This window comes from Drosophila elegans, unplaced genomic scaffold (genome assembly GCF_018152505.1).
Source record: "Drosophila elegans isolate 14027-0461.03 unplaced genomic scaffold, ASM1815250v1 contig_183, whole genome shotgun sequence".
NCBI classification, from domain to species: Eukaryota; Metazoa; Arthropoda; class Insecta; order Diptera; family Drosophilidae; genus Drosophila; species Drosophila elegans.
In genome coordinates this window covers 824,946-849,809 of record NW_024545550.1, presented here as the reverse complement: position 1 = coordinate 849,809, position 24,864 = coordinate 824,946, and the positions used below count along the sequence as shown (strand labels likewise).

The following is a 24,864-nucleotide window of genomic DNA, read 5'->3' as shown; positions in this document are numbered from 1 at the left end:
GTGATAGCAGTGATAGTGGGTGAAATGGATAAACCAGGGCAACGCGTGGCAAGAGTTTACAGTCTTACATAGTTTGAGTGAACAAAAGATAGACCTTGGAACCAACACCGTTTGCAGGATTAGTGAGTAGAATAGCCCAGCGACTTACAACTAAGTTAGTTATTAGATTAGAGTGGAACAAAACTAGCCCGATAATAAAAACAAGTGTGACTTACCACGGGGTTTCTCGGGCGCTGGTTTGCGGAAACCGAGCAGTGGGGGTTCTCCGCCTGCCTGGAGACTCTTGTAGGCCTGCTTTTGCTCCACAGGACTCAGGGGACTGCTCACGGGCAGCTCCTTCTTGCGGAAGACGAGGTTCGAGTCGCTGGTGTAGCCGGATTCCTTGGCCAGAGCTCTGTGATGACAGGAAAGGATACTATTATATACTTATATCCCACTTGATTCACTTTATTTTGCTTACCTGGACAAGTTACCTTCGGTATACAGTGGTGATAGTTTCGATTGTTCTAGATTCTATCAAACAGAAAGAAAGAATACAAAAGTTAGCATCAATTTATAAACCAAACTGCATTTGATCGTGTGGCTTCTATTAGTAGTTCAGGTGCCTTTTGCAATGATTCCTGCCTCATAATCTCTGGATGTTTGTTCTGTACTGAGGGAAAACTTACTCCAATGCCGTCGAAATCATCGACGAACTCTATGATAATTCGCGGGATGCGTGTATGCTCCCTAAGCCACTTTGCGAACGATATGGATCAGGCATTTGGGCAGGCGGTAAATGGTAGGCAAGGAAAGATATAACAATAAGCAGAACAGAACAGTTGGGAACAGTTTAGTTCCCGTTTAGTTAGACAACGGAAAACGGTCTCGAGTAACTCAATCGGAAGGTCAATAAACTAAAACTAAATCTAAATTATATAGTAGAGATCATACCCCGTTAAAGATGTCCATCACTTCGTCCCACCACTAGAATTGTGAATAGAATAATTGCTGTGAGTTAGAATATTGAAGGCGATCTGAATGACTGAATATGGGTGTTGAATGTGAATGTGAATGCTGCATGATTGTGGACCCGATTGGGCCCCCATGGGTATTATCATGGCGGTGTGGGGAATCAGGGGCAATAAGCTAGTACTGGACGGTGCTATGAATAAGGCTAGTGAAGTGATTGCTTCGTATGAATGAAAAGTGATGGTGGTGAAGGGGATTGTGCCCAAATGATCTCATCACTTCGGTCACTCTGATGAAGGTATATGAGGCTGTTAGGAGTAGGGGCCGTACTTACCTCCTTCTTTTCCTTTTCGGAAACAGACGAATGACCTGTCGTGTAGTTCTCGATGCGACCTGGCTGATTTTTATACGAGTTCTGCGCTGATTTTATGGGATTTGGCATAGTACCATACAATCTGTGGATAAGAGTTATCTATTAGGTAGAGAGATCCCTATTGAATTTAAAACTAGGGACTCACTTCTCGTCCTGGTTGAGGTTGCGCACATTGACAGCCGACGATACGGACTGCACGCGGTGCGGATTCTGGGTGCGGTACCTCAGCGTAGAGTAGTCGGAATCGTAGTTGGGTTCCGGCTCCGACACGTAGCCGTTGCTCTTGTACGACGGACGGGCTGATCGAATATGGAAAATCTCATTAGTCGAGGTATGTATTCATCAGTCTGGGGAAGCATAAAGCGGTTTCTCAAGCTCTACCAATCATAATCATTACTTTGTCTCGGTGGTGTACTGGCGGACATGATGTTAGCGTTGTTTTGTGGTTTTGCGTTGGGTGAGTTAGGCCTTAAATTAGGTTAGTCTTGAAATTTAGTAGAAGCTTCCAAATAGTCAATGAGAGCTAGACACGGGAATATGGGAGAAATCATATGTAGATAAACCAAATAATACAGCATGCATGTAAACAAAAGATAAAACCAAAATAGAATGAGGCTCTCTATTTTCTAGAGGTTACAGGGCACTGGACCCTGTCCATACACTATATACAGGCAAAAGCGGGTAACTAAAGGGGAAGGGCTACTAGGGGATAGCATAGTTTATAGATCAAAAAATCACCTCTGGGACACTTGTAGCGAATCACGTAATCATCTTGAGGCGAAAGCGAATGGGAGAATGAGAAACAAGAGTTTTTTTTAAGAGACCCAAACGATAAGTTGGAGATCAGACTAAAGCATTAGAAGGATTGGGATTTTGGGGGTCTAGGAATGATCTGGGATGGGAGTGGGAATGGCAATGGGAATGGGAATGGAGTTCGTAATGCTTCAGACCGAAGGGAAAGTGGGGGACATTTACCGCCATTCTTCTGCTTGTGAATCGTCTGATACAGACGCTTGTACCACTCATGCTGATGCGGCTCCTGGACCTCCTGCATGTGGATAGGGATAAGGAACAATACTCGTATCAAATCGTCTCAATTCGAGCTCAAGACCCCCGACATGCTTGCTTTACCGATCTGAGGATGATGGGCATTCCATCGTTGGTCACCGGACCGATGCCTTCGTACTGCCTTCGCCCTAACTGTGCCATTTTCCGGGGACGATCGCTGCCCGTCTCCGGTTCGCTCATATACTCGTGCTTGACTTTGTAGACTGGAAACCGCAGAGTTTAGAGTTTGGTTAGTTGTTGATTGGGTTCTCTGGAGGGTTTGGTTTTAGGTTTATTTGGTTTAGGTATTTGCGGTTAAACAGAGGACACAAACATCACAGCCACATTCAGTGTTGTGCGTCGACATGAGCTCGCTTCACCTGGTCACTTGCCCTACCCACATCTACCCACATCGGCTATACTTACTGACTTCATTGGGCCTGTAGACTGGGCGACTGGCGTCGGACAGTTGGCGCCGCACGAACGGCCTCTGCAACTCCGAGTTGGAAGAAGAGCGTTCGAATGCTTTTCGGGGCGATAAACGACAGTTAATCGTTAGCGAAATGGGTTCCAAGTGGAGAGGTAAGCAAGTAAGATATAGTCGGAAAATCCGACACATAAATAACCAATACTCAAGTTTTAATGTATATTAGGTATGAACCAAAATATAAAATACTACATTTTCTATTTTATGGAAATGAAAAAAAAATACATTATTCATATAGTCGAAATTAGTCTTCTACTACAATGTAACAAAATATTCCGCATTTTTAGATCGCCTCAATGAAGTCTAGTATGACTATGACTTCCGTTATAATAATAATGTTCGGTTGTTTTTACCAAAATAGAACACTCATATGTACATTATGAGGTAATAATAATTTTACCAATATTCTTTCATGTTAAAAATTTAACCAATAATAAAAGCTTTAGCTATTAAGAAGATAGTTCTATATAGTGACTTGGTATAAGGCATCGGAAGAAGTGTATAAATTAAATTTAATTAAGAGAAATTAATAAAGCAAAACTAATTGTATAGATGTCAGTTTCCCCCGAGTCTAAGATATTAAAAACGGGTTTAAATTTAATTACTTTGAGTATTGGATTTGAGATAGAGGAGCTCGGCGAAATAAAAAAAAAATACGGGGGAAGGCTATGTAGTACTTTTAATCTTGTCGGAGACACTGGCACTGGGCGCCACGGGAGCAAAGTGTCCGGAGCAGTCGGTTTCGGCGTAGTCCGAGTTGGAATTGACGGAGTTCAGGGAGGGCGGTGCTGGGGGCAGTTGGGGGGCACCCTCTCCGTTGGTATACGACCAAGGCGGGATCGTGGTCGTGGTCGTCCTCTGTGGCTGCTGCTGATCTTGCTGCTGCAAAGCCGTGTATCGACGTGGCAGAGTGGGCGACTCGAAGCGGACCGGACGGAACTCCTTGCGTCCGCTCAGCACCGGCGACGGCTGGGGCGTCCAAACGGGCAGCGAGGGCGGCGGCGGGGGGCGGGGGCGTGGCCGAGGTGGGGCCCGATTGATTTAGTTCGCCAGTGGAACCGTAAGGTGTCCACACGCCTGTCGAAAGTGTTCAGAGGGTGAGCGAGAGTTGTGGGCGGTGGGTCTTTCATGTGCCTGATGACATTTTCAGGGGCGCCGGCCAGTTCAGAGATTGAGTTTCCCGCCCCGACATTTACACTTGTCAACAAATTTATGCCCGCTGGCTGTGCTTAAACCGCAGATCTCCTCGAAAATAGCTTCTTGGGCAGTCAACAAACCGAGCGAAGACAAATTGACAAACAAACACAGCGACGTGGAACAGCCATAATTAATACGACGGCGACCGAGGAAGCCGCCATTTGGCAGCCATTCAAAATTTGGCCAACACACACACTCACATACACACACACACACACACCTAGACAGAGACGCACACTGACGCTCCTCTCACACGGATGGAATGAGTCATCGCATTTGGCGCATGTTTAGCATTCACAAAAAAGCACACACATGCAGATAAATAGTATACATTTATATTCCCGTGCCGTTAAAGAACTGGGCGAGGTGTGCTACCAAGGTTAGTTCTATATTTTGTGCCCAAGTTTTAAAACGTTTCTCTTATAACTTTTATTTGGCAATTTGTTAGCCACATAACTAAAAAGCTTTATAAGAAGTATTTGGTAAACTGTAAAGTTTTATACAAAGCTATCGCAAACTGCAAAAATATTAAAAAAAAAAAAGTTTTTATCTTTTCAACTCAGTATCAGTTTGGTTTAAATAAAAATAAATAAATAAAATGTGCCATTGAGTATTTAAATCAAATGTTTTTGTACTTATACCCTGTTTAAGGGAAAATATTTCCAAAAGAAAAATAATATATATTTATCAATGAAGATTGCTTTAATTAAGACATTAATTAATAAAATATTTATGGCAAACTGTGAAAGAGTTTAAGAACCTCAAGTCCTTTAAAACAAAATTCAAAGTAGAATTTTAGTTTTATAACTATTGAAATCCTAAAAAATCCAGTGCAGCTAACAACTCCGAATCTAATCTGTAATTTAGGAGAGCAATTTCAACTCAATTTATATTTAAGTAGGTTTTAAAATTTGAAACTAATCATCCATTTTAACCACCGGTTAACCATTTTAAATCTGTGCAAATCATTCGCTTATTTTTACCGCAATGAGAACAAATTGCCGCCAATTGTGGATTTATTCTGGCAGCGTAGTCTTATGACTTGTCAACTAACCCCCGTAATGTCTGTGCAGCTTTGCATTGGGTCTAGCCAAAATCTTTCATTCTACAGATTTATATGCCACCTGTAAAAAAACAAAAACCACAAACAAACACCCCGAGATCACAGATACATATACCGATTCAGAAACAGATACAGATACAGATAAAGATACAGATACAGATAGAGATGCCCTAGGCGCATTGGCGCATTGCCTTCGAGACATTGACACGTATTTGGCCGAGGAGCGGTTTGTTCAGTGCTGCCTCGAAATTCGTTAGCGGATTTCTTGGGTTTCACTGGGGCGGTGGGGGGAAACTGTTAGGGGGGAGGTGGTGAAGGTGGTGCTGATGCTGGTGTTTCGTACGTGGGCGCGCTGACGTCTTTATTCAATCAGCACTTAATTGAATTATACAATCGAATCAAAAGGAAATTTCTCCTTGCAAATGTCAATCAAACGCTCGCACACACCGCGATCGAGATCCTCTGAGTCACTCAGATTGTTAATTAGTATTAGTCGGTCTTATCCGAGGGATTTACCTAAGGAGATTGATTGCACAGATTGCACCGCTTGCGGATACGGATGGCACTGGTCACCGATTTCGAGAGCGATTTGCTGATTGAGTTGCTGACTCCGCGCACGGCTCGAGGCGAACTGAATTTTGCGTGACTCGCCAGCGTCGAGCAGAGCTACCATAGTAGCCCGGGAATGGGGATGGATTCCGATTCGGATTCGGATTCAGATTCGGATTGGGAATGGGAATGGGAATGGCCATGGGCAGGGAAAAACAAAAGGCAAACACACCCAGTTGCCGATGGCGGCTCCTCCGCCCCATCGGCACAATCCCCAAATAGCAGATCAATTACCATTCTCGCTGCTCCGTGCTCGATCAACCGGAGACAGGGGAACCTCGAGAGAGGGGCAAACGCCAATTATGCGTGCAATGCGAAATGGAACGGAAGTGTGTGCGCCGGAGTACAGTGAAGCAGCTCACAAAAGTCACAAAAGTCACAACAAAACATCAAAATATCAAAACAACTCTTCGGCAAAGCCAGACAAAAAGCAAACCCAAAACAAAAAGCAAAGCAAACCCAAACACACAAAGCCAACTCGATTGGTTTGGCTTGACTTGGCTTGGCTTGGCACTTCCGGTGGCCACTGACGCTACTGCTGCTGCTACTTTGACTTTAGAACAAATCAGACGGAAAATTCGAAAAATCGAAAATTCGCTTGGAAAAATGTTAATAGTGGCACTTGAGAGCGGCGCGACACACCCGCAAGGAGCGCCCGCAGTCGAGCAGAAGCCGCATTTCGCTGGCTTTCGTTGTTCGGAGCAATTCATTTCAAATTTATCGATTTGCGAACAAGAAAAAATTCGAAAAACAACAGAAAAGGGGACTCCACAGAGAAAAAACACTCTGAAATTTGGATTTTTGCCTTGAAATCAAGAGTATATGGTTTCAGAAAGACAGATTTCTTAACTTAAATATGAAATTTGTCGATAAAAACGTATATAATGTATATAAATAGTAAGAGAGAATCATTAACATCATCCTTAATCACAATTCTTAGTCCAAATCCAATGTGGCTTCTGTAATTACAAGAAACTGAAACATATTTTTCTGAGAACATCATAAGGTCTATCCTTTAGCCATGATTATAAATCCAAATTTTTATTTATATAAAAAAAAAACTCGATTTTCTAACAGTCTGAAATGTAAGTTATCAAGTCTCTAATTCAACGACAGACTTTTTCCACAGTGTACCTGCCATGAGGGAACCATTTAATTTTAACTCTGGATAGTTTGTAAAATGTTTTTCTAATAGCGGAACCCATATGCTCGCTGCGGCCTTGTAAAATTCACACAAAAGGTGATGGGGAAAATAGTTTGAGGAGGAGTGGTGCTGGGTGCTCTATGCAACCTGTCACAGATTGGAAAACGGGAGTTGGCATCGGGAGTTCCGAGTCAGAGTGCGACCTGTCAATTGGAAATGGGAATGGGAATGAGAATCGAAATGGGTGCGGCTGCCTCTGGCAAATTAAGAGCATTTCCTGAGTTGATTTATGTGGAATTTAGGGGGAGTCCGTCTGCGTGTTGCTTGTGGAGAAGGCGGGAACTCCTCAACTTAGTTTGTTATTTATGGAGTGCATATTTGCGGTTCAGTCGGAACTAATTGGAAAACCTGTAGTTGCAAGCCGCATAATGGGCCATTTGATAAACATAATTGAAAAGAACAGAGATCATAATTCACGGTAAGTTATTGTGTTTATAAGAAAGGCATGGAATCAAAGGAATCGCATAAATTCCAAAAAGTATCTTTAACTTTGGTTATCAAAATACCAATAAATTATTATAAAATGTTCTAGACACAGAAATCATTGGTATTTATCGGTTAGATACCTATTTATTGCATCACAATAAGAATCTTTTCTTTAGATATTGTACATTATTAATTGAAAATTATAAAAATATTCACAGGTTAAGTCAATTCGTGAGGTGATAATAAAAATGTATCTCACGCCAGTTTAATTTGTGTTTTCATCTAGCCACCCATTTTCCTATTTACTCATCATGATTTCCAAATTCTTTTCCAATTTATACTATTAAGAGCTCTTCTAAACAGATTGTTAATCCCACCGATGGCAACGTCATCAAACAAAATTAAATCGCTATTTCCCGACCAGCAGCTAAGCAAAGGAATCGTTTCGTTCAAGTTCAACTGAATTTATACCGGACTATAAATTATTTTCACTCACTAAAAGTCTTCAAATTTATATTTTCCATTCTTTGGCATGGGCAAAAAACGGCTGAGCCAAAAACAACAAAAAAAGAAAATGAAAGGGGAAAATGTTAAAAATAACAACATACAAATTAATGCTTTAAATAAATGTGTAGGAGATCGAAATATTCTAAAGCATAGATAATGCCATCAGATGACGCGAATCAAGGAATGAAAGTTTTGATGGATTTGGGTACGCCCCCGTAATTCTGAAAATCCAAAAAGGGGTTTTATGGCCCCGGCGGATTCTGCTGAATGGAAAATCAGTCCAACGGACTGGCCTAAAACAACATCAAATGGGTCGTGATGGCGACATGGCAGAGTACGCTCCTCTCCGTGTTGATCTTATTTAGCTGGCATTTTTATTGGAGACTGTAAAAGGCGGCATCCGCGTGGGCGTCTAACACGAAAAGCGAACAACAATTGAGAACATTGCAAATATTGTAATAAATATTCCGCATTTTCTCCCTCGGATTTTACGTCATTTCGTATATTTAGCAATGGCGCACCTCGTTTCCAGTTTGGATTTTCCAAAACGCTTGCCTAAATCATGTGGAAATTTTGGTCTGTGCACAATTAACATCAACTAATGTGAAATATTTAAAATAAACAATCGCAACTGCCAAAGGCGAAATCAAGTTCAGTCCAAATCTCCAAAGGAAACAAAAAATGGAAGAGCTAACACACAAAAACAGAAGAAAAAAATTATCTATAAATATGAGCAATAAATTTGGAAATGAACCAGTCGAAAGGTGGAAAGTTGACTGGGGAAATCGCGGCGAAAGATCCACTCAACTCGTCTGCCAACGAATCATCAAAGACAGCCCACTGAAAACGTCATGTTGGCCATTTGTCACACTTGACGTGGGTGCATCCGCGGGATGCAAAACGCATCCGCCAGATACAATTTACCTGAGCCTGGTGGCGCGCGCGCCTTGAATTTGGGTGCAATCATCGCCGTGCCCGTGCTTTGTGGTGTATGCTCTGCAAAAATCAAATTGCAAATGGCCAAATCGGCGCTTTAGTCGGGAATACCATTCACTAAATACACTTCACTTCGGTTGCACTTCGTGCATCTTTGTATCTTTTCGATATTTTCGATCTTTTCACTGGACAGCCGTCGAGGAAGTGGCAACAACTTTGGGGATAAAACAAACAAATTCGAATACAAAACACTCAACTAACCCTGTCCCATTTCTGCTGTGGAAATATAGAAGCGACTTCTTTTTTGATTTCCAATTTCCAATTGCCGACTTCGGACTATTCTATATTTCTATTTTCTGACGCGCCTTCGCGTTGCTCACACGACTTTAACACGACGACGACTACGACTACGAAACGGTTGAATTTTCGGTCAGGTTGCTTGGACTTTCGTAGTCTAGAGGCCCACCGAAAATCCCAGCCGAAAAATCTCAATTTGTGTTCGAGCGCAAGACAACAAATTTGTTGAACGGTTCACGTTCTCGTTCTCGTTCTCAGATGAAAAATTCGTATTTTTTTCCGTTTCGCCCAGTATAAACAATAGTTTTTTTTATGCTTTCATAAACAGAGACAGCGGAGAGGAAGCCAAAAAAGAGCGATCTTCGGGGTGTGAGAACGACTCAAGTGGGTCATAAATTATGGACAGAGTGCAGATAAAGATAAATATATAGAGAGATATGTGTATATGGCCGAGTGTGGCAAGTGACCAAGAAGGAGCCGCCGTGTCGTATACGCAATGTGCTGAAACAAAACGAGCGAAAAATGTTGCCTACTTTTAGGCAGGTAAGCGAAATTCGCCATGTATAATGGTGGATTTGGCTAAAAATAAACTTAACATAATGAAACATATACCGAGAAGGGGTTAGACAATTAGAGAACATGGGCGGGGATCGATGGAGGGGAGGCTGGGGTTCTGGGGTTTTTCTGACACACCATTGGCGTAGAGGAAGCCCTTGGCCAGCTGCAGTTCGCTGTCGATCTCCCTCAGAAGATCGCTTTCCGACCAGCTGCGTCGCTGCCGCTGCTGCTGCAGCTGCTGGGCGTTGAGGAGGAAGCGCGTCTGCTTGGGTGGGCGTGGTCGCAGCCGGACACCCATTGCCGCTCCTGCGTCTGCCCCTGATGCGGTGGCTCTGTCTGAACGATAGCATTCGGTTAGAACTTCGCCTTCTAGCGGAGTCCGTTCGTCGTCCCCATCCCAGTTCCAATTTCAGCATGCATATTCGCTCGTACACAGAGGAAAATACTTAGTCCATATGGGCCAATTTTTTTAAATTTTTAACTGCCATTGCTGTTATTTACTTATGGTCAGTGAAAGTAAAAGTATTTATCACAGATATCATTTTTTACTGCAAAGGCTTTAAAATATATTTTTTATGTTCTTTAAGTAAAACTTTCTAACATGCCAACAGAACTCGACATAATATTTTTTTTTAAATGTTAAGCAATAAAATTTTTAAAAAAATTTATCAAACATTTAAAGCCATTTAAAGCCACATTTGCTAAATTAAAAAACGAACATAGTATATCCATTCCTTTTCAAAGGGAATCGGCATTCAATAGACTTTCTATAAATATTAAGACATTTATCATTAACGATTGATTTTGCCTCATATACTCTTTGATAACCATTTAGTACTAGTTTTTCTTTGTGTAGACGCTCTAGCTCAATTGCCCCCGATTCCGTAATTCTCGTTTAAACAAACGGATCGTCTGTCGGACTGCACTTTATGTCCATGCAATTGAATGGAATTAATTTAAAATTTCCGCTTAATCGCAATTTCGCTTGTCTTTTGCTTACTTCGTTCTCGTTTCTTGAGCATTGTTGCGATTCTTGGGGGGGCGAAAAAGTCGACTTAGGGGGATGGAATGGGTGGATTGGGTAGAGGGTAAAGGGTAAAGCCGATTTCAGCCCTCGGGCATTTGAGCACAGAGCCTTAAGCGAAAGCTTGCGAATTACAAAGCCAAATGATTAATGTCTAAACTTAAGCTTAAGATTTAACAATTATGTGCGGTAAGTTGGAATAATATCAGAAAGGTTGTTTTTCTAGGATATGCGCTTAGAAATGAGTGATAATAATGTTCATAATTGTATGTATTATATTTAAGTTTGTTAAATTTGTAATAATTTTTATTGGTTTTAGATAAATATGAAATAATATACAACCATTAATTTATTGTTAAGAGCTTGATTGAGTTATACAAACTCGAGGCATTTCCAAAAGTCATAAAGATCTTGCACATATTTCCCAAAACATTTTGTTTACGCCAGTCTGATATTTCCCAACCGCACCGTCTACAAATGTCTGTACACTACACACAAATATGGATTAGTTTTGTTTTTCAAGCACATCGTCTCTCTCTTTTGGGACACATCATATAATACATACAAAACAACTAGAAGAAGGAATCGCATGCGGAATATATACAATTGATATGAATGCAACGAGAATACTCAAATTAAGTAAACAATTTTTGGTTAATCAAATAATTTCGTTTATTAAACATTAAACAACACTAAATATAATTTTCGGTTTCGCTTTATTGCTATGGTATTAATATTATTTTTAATGTTTCGAACATTTAACAAAGTTTCACAAACGCAATTTGGACAAATCTGTAACTTGTATTTATTCATTTATTTTGACATGAGTGGGGGGATGCTGCATGCAGCTGCAGGTGGCGAGGGGCGGGGCACGTTTTTGGAAGTGGGCGGGGGGTCAGGGGTCAAAGCATTCGGCTTGTGGTTCTGGATGGCCCTAGAAAGTGTTCGAGGCGGAGTGCTCGAAGTTTCGCCAGTATTTGTCGAACTCTTCGAAGATTTTCGATCGGAAGGGTGATCCGGCGAAAAACTCGTTCAAATTAGCACCGAATTTTCCCGCCTGCGGATCGCTGGAGCGATTTATCTGATGGTGGATTGTGCTGCTCCTGGAGCCCGCATCTGTGGCCTCGTCTGTGTGGATTAAGTAGGAGCAATTCGCGCACAATGAACAATCAAAACGAGATAGGGCGAGATAGAGAGATAGAGAGAGATAGAGATATACAAAAGAGGGAGAGAGAGAGAGATAGGACAACACCAAGTGGCTATGGTATGCAAATGAGTTGAGTGTGTGAGCGAGATGGCCAGACACCAGAGATAGTATCACTTTCAACTTGATATTAACAGATGGAAATTTGGTACATTCGAATGTGGAAAAACCCTCTTGATTGATACCTCTTAAGATCAAGTTTGCGAAGTGATCAATGTGAGTGGTTGGATGAACTAACTGAACTTGTTCCAGGCGGTCAGCAGGGATAGGCCCAGCAACAAAGCGGTTCCCAAGATGCCGCCAGCGGTGCTGGATGCAGGATTCAATGGCTCAATGGGTGGCGGTGCAGGGGATTGTGGTGCTGGGTACAAGTTTGGGTTCGGGGGTGAGGGGGCGGAGGAACCACAACCGGGGGGATGGGAGGGGGGAGGGGGAGTCAGGCGATGAGCTGTGGTTACTGGTTAGTTCCAGGGGGATGTTATGGCGCACGAGCCGCGCCGTTAGCGAGCGTTCGCGATAGGGTCGGCCGCCCTTGGACACCCCCGAAAACGCCGGGCCGGGAAACTCACCCTGGACGGAAGGCGGCAGACGCGACACCTTGTACGTCTTCACGATGCTCGTCTTCTTGGTGGCACTGCTGTGCGTGTGGTCCGTGGCCTCCTCGCGGCGCTCCTGCTCCTCGTGCCGCTCCATTTGGCCGCCATCCGGCAGCTGTTCGCTGGTGGAGAACTTGGCGAACTCCCTCAAGTGACGGGGCAGCTGGCGCAGATTGGCCTCCGCCTGGCCCTCGAGTATGCGCACCGGTGCCGCCTCCACATCCGACTCGGGCTGGGACTGCGCCTGCGGCTGGGGCTGCGACTCCGCCCCGCTCTCCCAGTCGCTGTCCGCTGGCATGGCCAGCTTGTGGCGACGCTCCTTCACGCGGTCCAGGAACTCATCGCTTATGGTGGCCCTGTCCACCGCGGAGTGGTCCTGCTCGTCCTCGATCTTCGATATGCGTATGATCTTGTGCTGGCGCCGCTCCTCCCGTTCGGCCACCTTGTTCATCCACTCCTCGGCCATCTGCTGCCGGAAGACCTCGTCCTCGCTCAATGTAGGGAGCTTGGCGGCGGGCCTGTAGCTTTCCCGGCGCTGAGGGGCCGGCAGTACCGGCGCCCGCTGCATCTCCTCCATCAGACGGCGCCGCTCCTGCTGCAGTCGCTCCACCTCGAACTTGAGCTCCTCCTCCTTGGAGAGTATGTACTTCAGCTGCTGCTCGTGCAGCTCCCTGGGCAGCGATGACCTCCTCTGCTGGCGATCGTAGGCGGGTGGCGGCACCTGCTGCTGTTGCTGCTGTTGCTGCTGTTGTTGCGGTGGTGCTAATAGTGATGGTGGTGGTGCCACTGCCGGCGGTGCCGGACTCACGCCCCTTCGCGAGGTGGTGCTTATGTACCGGGGATTGGGATCCCTCTCGATCATGGAGTAACAGCTGCCGTAGTGCGGACGCTGCTGCTGCTGCGCCTGGTTCATCATGGGGGCATGGGTCCGCCTGCCGCCGTAGGCATTGAAGCTATCGAAGCTGTACTGGCTGGAGCTGCTCAGGTCATTGGTGCTGGCCGAGAGTCGCGGGGCCCTGATGCCATGTGGTGGGCATCTCTGGTTCTGTCGCTGGTAGCAGATCTCCACCTCCCTGGCAAAAGGTCGAGCTATGTTCTCCGAGTAGCCCAAATCGCTGGCATAGCGCGACCAGTCGTCCTGGGCCGCCTGGTGACTGTAGTGACCCACTGTGGTGTGCGGCCGTGGCGGTGGCTCATTCAGATTGCACAGCGATTCGGCACGTCGGGATCGGGACTCTAGTTCTATGGGAATCTCATGGGTTTGCGGCGGTGTGGCCTCCATTTGGCGCGGCACCGACGACATGCGCTCCAGACGCGACTTGGCCGACCGCTCGATTTCCTTCTCCAGCTCCTGCATGTGGGCGTGTCGCCGCTGCTGCAGTTCCTCCAGCTTCGGATGACCCGCCGCCGCCGCCGCCGCCGCCGCCGCCGCCGCCGACGGTCGGGTGAAGCCACTGAGATCGTACATGGAGGCGGACTTCTCCCGCCTTTCGCGGCTGCTTTGCAGCTCGGCGTGCATCTGCTGCGATAGCCTGTCGAAGTCCTTGAACACGCGGTCGTGATCCAGGCCATTATGTTGCTGCTGATCTCCTGCTCCAAAAGCATCCGCCGCGGCCTTGGCACGCTGCCGAAATTCCTCATACGTACCGTTGCCGCTCTCTTTTGTTGGCTGGCTATTTTTGGGCGCCACGTCTCCATCAATGAAAGTGCCGCCGTTTAATTTCGTTGCTGACATAATTGGCGGCGGCGGGATGGGCGGTGGTGCGGGCTGCTCTTTTGGCGGATCGCCCTGCTCCTTCTTCTCGCGACTGGAGGTGCTCACATCGTAGACCACCTGACCGTTCTCCAAACGCTTCTTGGACTCGTAGCTGCTCGTCTCAATGTTGGAGTACCGCTTGGTCTGACTCTGGCTGCCGGTCTGTTGACCGTGACTGCTGGGAAACTCAATGTTGGAGAAGCGCTTGCGCTGCTCCTCGAAAATGTCGCCTTTGTGCTGCGGGAACATCCTGGCCAGCTCGCTCTCCATGCTTTCCAGCGTGGGAAACTTGCTTGTGGCTGCACTGGACATGGCTTCCGATGTGGTGGTGGTGGTGATGCTGCTGCTCTGGCGGTGCTCTGCCGACTGCTGCTGCTGCTGCGGCTGCTGCTGTTGCTCACCGAGATCAGCTGCTCGCCTTGGTTTATTTTCAAGCGATGACGATTTCATCTGCTTTTGCTCGCTTACGTCATCTCTCTTGGCGTTTTCACGAGCGGTCGCCTTGGCCGCCGTTTCGGCGCTCTTCAGCGGCACGGGCGGCGGTGGGAGGGGCGGTGCCGGCGGCGAGAGGCTCTTGCGCAACTCGCGCATCATGGCCGCGGTCTTGAGCATCTCGCTCTGCTGTTGCTGCCTCTGCTGCTGCTGTTGATCCTGCTCGAGAACTTGGGCCTTGGTCAACTCATGGTAGCCCCTTCGCTCCACGAACTTCTGGTGGGCATCTAGCAGATCATCCGGTTGTGTTTGAGCATCCAGCAGTTCCCTCTGGCCAGGTGATAGGCATACCAGCAACTGCGGATCCGATTGAGTGGGCAATCCCAGCCAGGCGGAGGAGGAGGAGGACTTGCCCTCGCCGGCGTTCAACTGCAGCTCCTTGATGTGCGGCAACTGGGGCAGTGGATAGGGCATCTTGTTGTGCGACTGATCGGCTATATTCTGGGCCACGATGGCTAACTCCTCGAGCACTTGTTCGCCATAGGGCATGGAGGCCAATTGCTCGGTGCACAGCAGACGCAGCTTCTTTATGGCATCCGTATCTGCATCTGCATCTCCCGAATCTGCAACTGAAAGCTCTGGCTCTGATTGGGTTGTGGGTGGTGGTGGTACTGGTAGTGGTGATTGTGGTGGTGGTGGTGCAGGCTTTTGTCTAAGTGGCGGTGTGGGTGGCTGTGCGGGGGGAGGGGGACTGGCCACGTTGATGGCCGTGCATTGGCTGTGGGTGGTGCTGTCTGAGCAGTGGGAGTCGTTCGACTCCTGCCGCCTCAAATGCAAGGGAGTGAGGTGGAACAGGGAACTGGAACCGGAGGCTGTGGAAGGGGTGGACGACTCTACGGGGGGCGGGGGAACGGGCGGCGGCGACGGCGAACGCGTCGTACCGGTCGAAGGGACTTCCATTTCCTCTTCGCGCCGCGTCATCTCGATCAACTCGCGCACTTTGTCCATGTTGCGAACGAACTCCTCGCGCGTGGCCGCCAGCGGCGATGCTATCCCGAAACTAACCGCCGATCCGCCAGATACATTTGTATCTTTTGCTAATTGCTCTCGGTCGGCAGGCATTGGTATTGGTGTTGGCGTGGGCGTTGCGGCGCTCAGCAGCGACGACAGCGAACTGGCGAGCGTCGGATTAACAGGTGTGCTCTCGCGACTCTCCTCGGCCTCTCCTTCTCCCTCTCTCTCTCCCTCTCTTTCCGTCTCCGTTTCCATTTCCGTTTCCGTTTCCGCTTCGGTCTCACTCCTGTCCGCCGTAGTAGTGCTTGTGCTACTCATCTCATCATCCGGCCGCAGGATCAGACGGCTGGCATCCGTATCCAGATCGACCAGAGCCCTCTCGGCCAGAGCGGCCGCCTGCTCCAATTCCAGTTCCATGAGGTCCGACACACTGCTGGAGGCCGAGGAGCTCAGGTAGACCAGTTCGGCGTCCTCGGATTGTGGCGACAGGGCGCTCTGCAGACGGGTGCAGCTCTCCAGATCGGCGGACTCCTCCAGCAGCTTGGTCTCCAGCTTCAGCGGCGAGGGGGCCTCTTCGCGTCGCTTGTGCCGACGGCTAAAGTCCAGCTGGCTCTTGGGAAAGGTTTCGTTCAGCTTGGGCGTGCGCATTCCCGCCTGATCGGATGGATTGGAGGAGTTGCGGAAACTCATCGCCTCGCCGCCATTCTCCTCCAGGATGCTGTCCAGGTAGCGGGGATTGAGCAGCTGCGGCAGGAAGTGCGACTCCAGTGCGTTCCGTTTCTGGGCGCGCTTCTGACGCAGCTGCTCCTGCTGCTCCACTCGTCCGCTGCCGGACGGCACCATCTGCTGATCCGACGGGCATCGCTCTGGCCCCAAGGCCGTCGATCCCTCCGACTCGGAGTCCGCTTCGCAGACCAGCGGGGATTGCAGCGAGTTGAATTCGCCGGAGCTGCAATCGCTGTTCAGTTCCAGCTCCTGGATTTGCACGTCGCGCGAGAAGCGCGAGAATTGGCCACCGCTCGACACGTTCTTGGGCGATTCCACCAAATAGCGGGGCGGCGGGGACAGAGTTCCGGCCAGAGAGCCGGAAGTACTGCTGATTTCCTCGAAGGTGGGCTTACCCTTTCGCGCACGTTCTTCGTCATTGGTTTCCAACCGGATTTGGTGGATAATCACCTTGGAGGTGTGCTGCTCGGGTTGAAGGATTTTTTCTGAAGATTTGGAGACATGTTGCTGATGGACATTATTCATTAAGGATACCGGTTGCTGTTGTTGTGCATTAGAGCCTTCTTGATCCTTCGGGCTTTGTGCAACAGCAACATGTTGCTGCTGGGCATTATTCAACTCCTGTTGCTGCTCTGCCTCTTGCATCTCCTGTTGCACTTGTGCTTCATGTTGCTGATGTTGTTGTTGTTGTGCTATACCTTCTTGTTTTTGGTGATTTTGTACAACAGCCATATGTTGCTGGTGTGCATTCTCTACAAATTCCATGGCTTTTTCAAGCTGCAACACATATTGCTCCGGTTCTTTTGTCTCATGCTGCTGTTGTAGTGTCTGCTGCTTTGGGGGTTCCACTTTAAGTGGTTGCTTCTCTGAATTATCCACTTCATCTTGCTTTGGTGATGGCTCATCGTCTTCTTTGCCTTCCTGAACCTGTAGACTTTGTGCAACTGCAACATGTTGCTGCTGTGCGTCTTCTAATAGCTGACTAGTTTCTGAAAGTTGCTGTTGAGTTGCTTCCTTTTGCTGTGTTTCTTTCTTTGATGCCTCAACCTCCAAGTGCTGCTCCTTGGATTCCGCCATCTTGTGTTGCTGCTGTGCTTCAACTTGGCCATTTGCCTTGGCCTCCCCCTCCCTCACAATGCGATGAACTATGACCTTGGCTTGGCGCGGACTGCCTGGTGGCCTTCTTATAATTGTGGGTGGTGGACGCACCTGCTCTTCGGCTCTTCCATTGGTGGCCTGCTTATCGGACTTTTCCTTGCGATGTTTTGAGTTTTTGGCACCCATTTCAGCGTCTAAATATTCTTCTTGTTGGATGACTGTTGCTGGTTTCTCGGATATTTTATCTATTTCTTCGGTTTTCTCAAGAGTGCTCGTCACACACTGGTCGTCGCAAACAACAACAGCTTCGCTGTTTTCCGCTGGCCCATTTGAAACGCTGCCAGAATTTCCATTATCATCTATGGAGGAAGAAGAAGTTGCTACTGCGATCTGAGAATCCTGATGTTCCTGCTGCTCCTCCCGCTCCTCCGCCCCCTCTGCCTGCTGCTGACTGTTTTCGTTTTCGTTATCGTTTTGATTTTGATTAGGGTTTTGATTTTGATTTTGGTTTCGATTGCGTTTGTTGCGATTTCGATTGCGATTACGATTGCGGTTATTGGGCATCGTCTACGTCCACTTTCGCTCGATCAGAACTAATGCAGTTTGCAGTGTGAGAAATATGTGTGTGTGCGTGTGTGTTTCGTGTTTCTTAATCAGCCAGAATCTACAGTACAACTTGGATGTTGTTTCGTCTTTCGATGTCGTTTATTTCTAGTTCCCTCTGTGTGTGACACTCGTCGCCAGAAACTCAACCAGAACTGAACGGAGAACCGAGAGCCGGCGGCATTTCTGCTCACGACAGCCGACAGCCGGCAAAAAAAAAAAAACGAAAAGAAAATAACAAAAAAGAGCACTACGAGCGGAAAATCATATGAAAGCGCAGCGCCAACGTCGCTGCCGGCGTCTCTGCCGCCCCGCCCACTGCCCACCGCCCGCCGACTGGCACGCGTCCGAAATCGTTATGTTTTCAGGTTTATTTTTTCGCCGTCGAGATCGCGCCTTTGTCCCTGATTGTCTCGAATTGTTTTGGCCAAATTAAATTGCGTTTGCGTTTTGAATGCTGAACTTTCGCTCTCGTTTTTTCTTTATTTTTTTAGGGGTATGTTCGATTTTAGCTGCGATTTCAATTTTTGAAATATTTTTGAAGACCGCGTTTCCCGCTCCTCGTGGCGCTGGCGACCGACGGACAAGGAATGGGCCGTGGGCCTTCGACGATCTCAGCCGGGAGCCAGTTCCCCATCATCCCACTCACACACTGGCGAGCACGGCCCAAATCGGATGCAAGTATTTGAAAATATACACACAGTAAAACAAATCGGGGAATTCATAATGATGCTCATTTTCAAAATACACACAGAGAAAAATAGGCATAAAAAGATAGTGGGAGAGAGAGAGAGAGAGAGTGGGAGTAATTGAGGGAACTGTGCAAAACCAAAACAAAATGCAGGGTATTCCAAAGACATCAAAATATCCAAGAGACCGAAAAAACAACAATACAGTTGGTATAGCTTCTAGGTCAATGCAATTTCCACAAGCCAAACAAACTCATAAAGTCATGTGAAGAGAAACGAATCGTACGTTTCGAAAATATATTTGGCGCATCCATAAATATTAGAAAATGTTTTTGGAACACGTTCATAATTTGTTTGTGGAATTTAAGCCAATGAATATATGCTTTTGAAAATACATTTTTAAAAATGTCACAAAACACACATTTTTGTCTTGAATTTCATTTGATAAATGCTCAAGAATAAAGGATGTAAGACATTAAGGGAAAAATAAATTATTTAGAGGTCAGAAAAACGTTTATCTGGGAATTTTAAAGGGTTTCAATTTGGTTATTTCATAGTTCAAGTGTTTGTTTGAATGTATGAAAAAGCGAAAAGCTGCCTTGCAATATGCCCAAATAGATCTGATGCAGGGCATTGAAGAAGAGAACTCAATACGGAAATAGTTTGCCACAGTTCGAGTTTGTCTATATCTTCCCCGCGGGTGTGTGTGTGTGTTTGTGTATGTGTGTGTGTATCTGATGAGTCTACGGTGGCTGTGTATCTATATACAACTTATGGCATTTTCAAGATATTTTTCGTGCGTAATTTCTTTGATTTTTGTGGTCACAAGTCTCTGCTTTCGGTGTACTCTTGAATAATTGAAGAAGCATATATCCACGCGTATATGCATATATATATATATATATATATATATATATATATATAGAACTCGCATGTATCATCCTAGTGGGCCATGCGGTTAGTAGTATTCCGATTTTATTTTTAAAGGTACTTAATGGCTTTCAATTTCTCTTGTTTTGTCTGGCGGCCTGCGGCCCCATCATCATCAACATCATCATCATGATCATTTCTCCATCAACTTCCTCCGGCCAGAACCGATCCGAATTGAAGTAATTTCAGTGGGGCTGTCAGGTGCCAGACGACCCAGACACGTGATGTGGGTTTTTGCCCGGGCATTATGCAATTCCCGGTTTCTGCACAGTGTGACACAGGCTGTCTAGCACCGGGATCCCAATTAGGAACCACTTAAAAACGATCACTTCCCCCTTGGACAGAACCCACACACTTAATGTGTATGCTCCTCAATTGGTTTCGGTTTCCGTTCGGATTTCGTTTGGGCCTACTCGTTTAAGTTACTGACGTACAAACAAGTAGCCGCTATCTATGGAACCATTGTAGTGGCTCCTATTTTCTGTTTTTCTTGCTCCGTAATAACAACAAATTCGAAATTGATTTCTTCGCCTCGATTTATTTGCTGTAGAACAGCGCACATTTTAGTTATCTTTTCTGGGCTATCGCTGATAAATTTTGCATTTCTGATAAAGAACATGGCGTGGCTTGCGCGAATTTTTAACTTTCAATGAAATCGAGGTTGGAGAAGTCAATGCAGTGAGGTAATATTGGCTTCTTGGAAATTCAAAGCAGATTGCATTTTTATATCTAAACAAGCTTAGGAGGTCATCAAAAGAAGTCTTTCATAAAGATTTCATACAATATAGATTGCTATTTTCTTGGGAAATTGTTTGCCATGAATGAAGAGTTCTGATTCCCTTTTATATGATAATAAATATATATTTATATTTATATTTATTTGTTTTAGAGGTTTCTTGGTCTCTTTTATAAACAGAAATTAAAGTATTTTATAAGTAAGAATAAACTTCAAGATGTCAAGTATGACAAACGATTAGGTCATAAACTTAAATGGTTTTAATCTTTACATATCTTTGGTTTTCCATAAAAACAGATCTGGTGAGTTATAAAATGTGTTAAATAAATCAAGAGGGTTGTGGAGACTAACCATTTAATTTTTGCTGGTAAAAAAAATAATAACAGTTTAATTGCGAATTGATTGGTTTTCCTCTCTAACTTTTCCTTTCACAGTCTTAGCATTCCCAGGGGTCACTGTCATTTTCCCAATGCAGGATGATTACAGAAAAAGTCTCCATTCACTCAGCATTCACTATTTGTCGCTGATGTTTTTTCAGGGTATTTCGAGTGTTTGGCTGCCTGCCGATTTGTTGGCTTTGCACTTATATTGCTGTGGCTATATGTTCGAGATACATTCTCTCAGATACACAGATACACTCTTCGTCTTTGTTGTTATTGGTGCTAATTAGCATAGATTTTTGAGAGTCTTGGTGCTGTCATGTTTACGCTTTGCTTATTTATTTGGCCAGCGTTGCGCCGAGCATTTTGTTCTCCCATAAACGAGTTGAGCACATGTCTGTTTTCCTCTCTCTTCCTACTTATTGTTTGTTTGCCTTTTACACAACACACTCAAAAACACACACAAACACGCACACACACACAGAGTATTAACACAAACAATGTGCGCTTAGTAAATTAATTTATGAATCGCCCCACAAGAACATCGAACCCGGTCTGACGTCACGTTCTTACAATTTAATTCCCAATTAATTGCAAATCGTCGGCATCGGCGAAAAAGCGTTGCATCAAAGGCCGCGTACGGGAGCCAACTGAACTGCAAGTGCGGTAAAGAAATGCCGCCGCCAAATGCCGACCCACTGTCTCCGCCGCACAGTGGGCCACATCGCTGTCTTATCTGTGGGGCATATTCTAAAATCAAATAATGATCTCAGTGCCTCGCATCCAAGTGCCAAAGTTTGCGCGTAATTGCCAACGTTTGCGACTAATAACAGTAGTTGAATTTGGCAGCGACCTAAACAAACATTTTAACTTTGCCCTATTGCGTCAGTTTTTGGCAGGTTTTCCGCATCCGCGCTTTCCCCCGCAATTTCTTTAGACGAAGTCAAGGCACACACACTCAGAGAGTGAAGTTGAGGAAAACTAAACAAAAAACACACGCACACAAACACGGGGCTATTTTTAAAGGGCGAAATCAATCGGCGACTCGAAAACCACAACTGGGGGTGTGGGAAAATCACTACAATTCCCGGAACCGACTATGTAGTGCAGTGTAGTTTCCGATAGCTATCAAGTCTATATAGCTGTCGCTCGATCGACACAACGTCAAAGTCGAAGTTCTAGTGCCCAACTGAAGCCGAAGCTTCGAAAGCTTCCCCCGTTCACCTGGAAATACGAAAATACAAAAATACGACATACGACATACGAAAAGGTAGCTAAACGCAGATAAGTTTCTAACAAAGCCTTCAACTTTTTTGCTGATTGCCATCCATCTCGCTTCGTTCCTCATGCCCTCTCTTTCGCGCACTGGAATCGATGGCAAATCGCTTGCCAGCGTACAGCTACTAATTTGCTGGGCGCTTGGTATCGGACATTAGAAATGTTTTGGCACTGCGCCAATCTGCTGACAGCTGGAAGCAGCTTTCGATTTCTGGAATAAACAGCGGACGACTGGAGTGCTATTGTGGGGCTTCCATGAAATCATAAGCAAAATATAAACTTGATTAGCTTAGAAAGTTAAGGTTAAACGGTTTTGTTAATTTCTGTATCCGTATGCCACTTTCGAGGGAATGCTAATTTTTAAACAATGCTTAATTGCTAAGTGCGAAGTTAGGTACTTTGAGGTGCTTTGTATATTTTGACTTTCTGGCAAGTCATTTGAATTTTACATTTGTTTACATCCCTTGATTGTATTGCGTTGCTGGAATTCTTTTAGACCAGCCAAACTATATTTAATACAAATATTAGAAATTTGAAAGTCATATAAACAAAGTCATAAAACAAACATTTTTACGAAAAACCAAATGGCTATATTTCTCCAGCACATTTGGTATAATTGAAATTAAAATATGAAAAAGCACAAGAATCCTCTAAACGTCCGGTTATGTTCAGATGGCCCTGAACGATTCCGGCGACAATAAAAAAAATTAAAAAAAAAAAAAAAAGAGATTTTAAACTACCAAAGAAATTCTCTGAAAGTATGCAGTACAAAAATTGTACACTAAATTCAAGAATACTTTTCAAGGTTTTTTAAACACTTTTGTTTCACCATTTTCTCAACATTATGAGTTGTTCTTCACTGAAATTTCCACTGTATCAGAATCACTGATTTTTTTCAAGATTTATGAGTCAACCACAATTGTAATCACTTATTTGCTTTTGTTTTAGCATGATGTTAACTTATCGTTCAACATAAGCCGACAAAAATCAGAGAGAGATAAGAATGAAATTTTTGCACGGCAAACTCGAAAATCGTTATCAATAATTATTCAAGCATTATGATTTGTTTGAGAACTTGAACCACGGAGCAACAATAGAATTATATAACTTAAACGTTTGCCAGCTAAACACACTAAAAATCTGAAGTCATTTCTTTGCAAAATAACAAATTCACGTTAATTGCATTGTCAAAAATTCTGTTTGTGTTGCTTTTTCAGATACTGAATCACAATTCAATACTAAAATTCTGTTTTGTTTGTCGTTGGCACACAAAATTATTGCCAAAAAGTCAGTCAGCTGCGTCAGCTGAGCGGCGGCAAAACGACTTTATAGATAGCCACAAAACAGGCTGGCAAAATTATCATAATGAAATAATGGCCAAGCGACACAATGGTCAACGATTTTGGAAAGGTTCGGTGGGGGTCGAACTGCGGGGGCGCTACCAGAAAAGTAAACCTGACGCCATTAGCAGACCGATTTAAGTCGAGCTTTTGGAGGTAAACATTAGACTAAATTAGCCGAAAATGGCATCAGAAATGTAGAGGTGGCTTTTAGTCGTTTTATTAGGCTTTTAACTAATGGCTTTTAAAACAAAAACCTTTTTTACCCATTTTTAAATATTATTATTTTTGTTGCATCTATAAAAATAGAAATTGTAACCAGATTTTAAAAACTAGCTTATATTATTTTTTCATCTTTGCATTTATTTATTTGTTAATTTTTTTATGGTTGATTTTTTAATATTGTTTACAAAATTTAATAATTCTTTACTTTAAACGGCTTCAAAATGTATCTTAAAAACAAAAAAAATGATTGCTGAATCAATATTATTTATAGTGGATTTATGTATTTTGTCAAAATTGATAATAATATTTGTTTTTAAGCATTAATGGTTAGATTTAAATTATTTGTTATTTTTCCATACACTCTTTTGAACTTCTTAACGAAGATAAATATATTATTCGCCTAGAAGTATACTTCGAAAAAGTTCTCAAACATACAGAGAACAAGGGAAATCATTTATTATTGAACACCTCTGTCATTGATAAATATTTAGCAATATAGACATTGAATATTTTATGTGACACCTCTAAAAATCAATTGGAAGCCGGATCCCAAAAAACAAAAGCCTCCCAACCGCGACAATCGATCGCAATCACTCATTTATGCCTCATGGCTAATTAATGTGACACAGGCCATTTAAATAGATACCCGACAAACAAATTGAGTAGCCGCAGTGGTGGCCCCCTCCCGAGAAATATCGCCCTAGGTAACCACAAACCACAATATCTCCAACCCAAAGTCTATGGTTTGAGCTGGCTGAAAGGGCTCCCAAATTGATTGAGGAGCCAATCCCCGAGCCAATGACCGCACTTGATTGAGTCACCGTCGAATAATGACGATAATTTCATTAAATTGTGTACAAACTTTAAGTAAACCGTCTTGGGACAAAAAAAAAGCTGCTAGTTAAAAATTAAGGATACGCATTCAACTAGGTCACCTTTCCTTTATAATCGATTGAAGTAAACAAAGAGCTTGTCACTTTAAAAGGTTCTTTGTTAGTCGTATTGATTTCAGTTTATACACATATACGAGCAACACAAGAAAAAGTACTCTAGAAGGCATTTCCGACTTTATGGAAAATACAATTTTGGTGCAAAGTGGTCGTAAAAATATTAAAGCATTTAATGGCTCTAGAAATGCGAAAGAGTATTCATCGCCAGACTAATAACAGTTTTTAAAC

At 44.6% G+C, this 24,864-nt stretch overlaps 1 protein-coding gene across 21 annotated transcripts in view; it reads right to left on the bottom strand.

The window, feature by feature from the left end:
* The window catches only part of LOC108135007 (sorbin and SH3 domain-containing protein 1), a 40,969-nt gene that overhangs the window by 11,573 nt on the left and 4,532 nt on the right, over positions 1–24,864 (bottom strand). For 6 of the 21 annotated variants that reach the window (XM_041707208.1, XM_041707218.1, XM_041707219.1 and 3 more), the window contains exons 1-10: positions 12,453–17,864; positions 9,791–9,991; positions 2,456–2,595; positions 2,300–2,372; positions 2,063–2,095; positions 1,470–1,623; positions 1,286–1,406; positions 934–966; positions 461–513; positions 216–394 (exon numbers count right to left, since the gene is read on the bottom strand). In XM_041707208.1, coding sequence (XP_041563142.1) covers positions 216–394; positions 461–513; positions 934–966; positions 1,286–1,406; positions 1,470–1,623; positions 2,063–2,095; positions 2,300–2,372; positions 2,456–2,595; positions 9,791–9,991; positions 12,453–17,691 — 6,226 coding nt within the window. In that variant the 5' untranslated portion in view covers positions 17,692–17,864. Of the gene's footprint in view, positions 1–215; positions 395–460; positions 514–933; positions 967–1,285; positions 1,407–1,469; positions 1,624–1,721; positions 2,005–2,062; positions 2,096–2,299; positions 2,373–2,455; positions 2,596–2,797; positions 2,897–3,535; positions 3,890–5,634; positions 5,761–9,790; positions 9,992–11,378; positions 11,808–12,452; positions 19,674–21,845; positions 22,044–24,864 lie in introns of those variants that run through there. The other 15 variants (XM_041707209.1, XM_041707213.1, XM_041707212.1 and 12 more) reach the window with 14 other exon arrangements.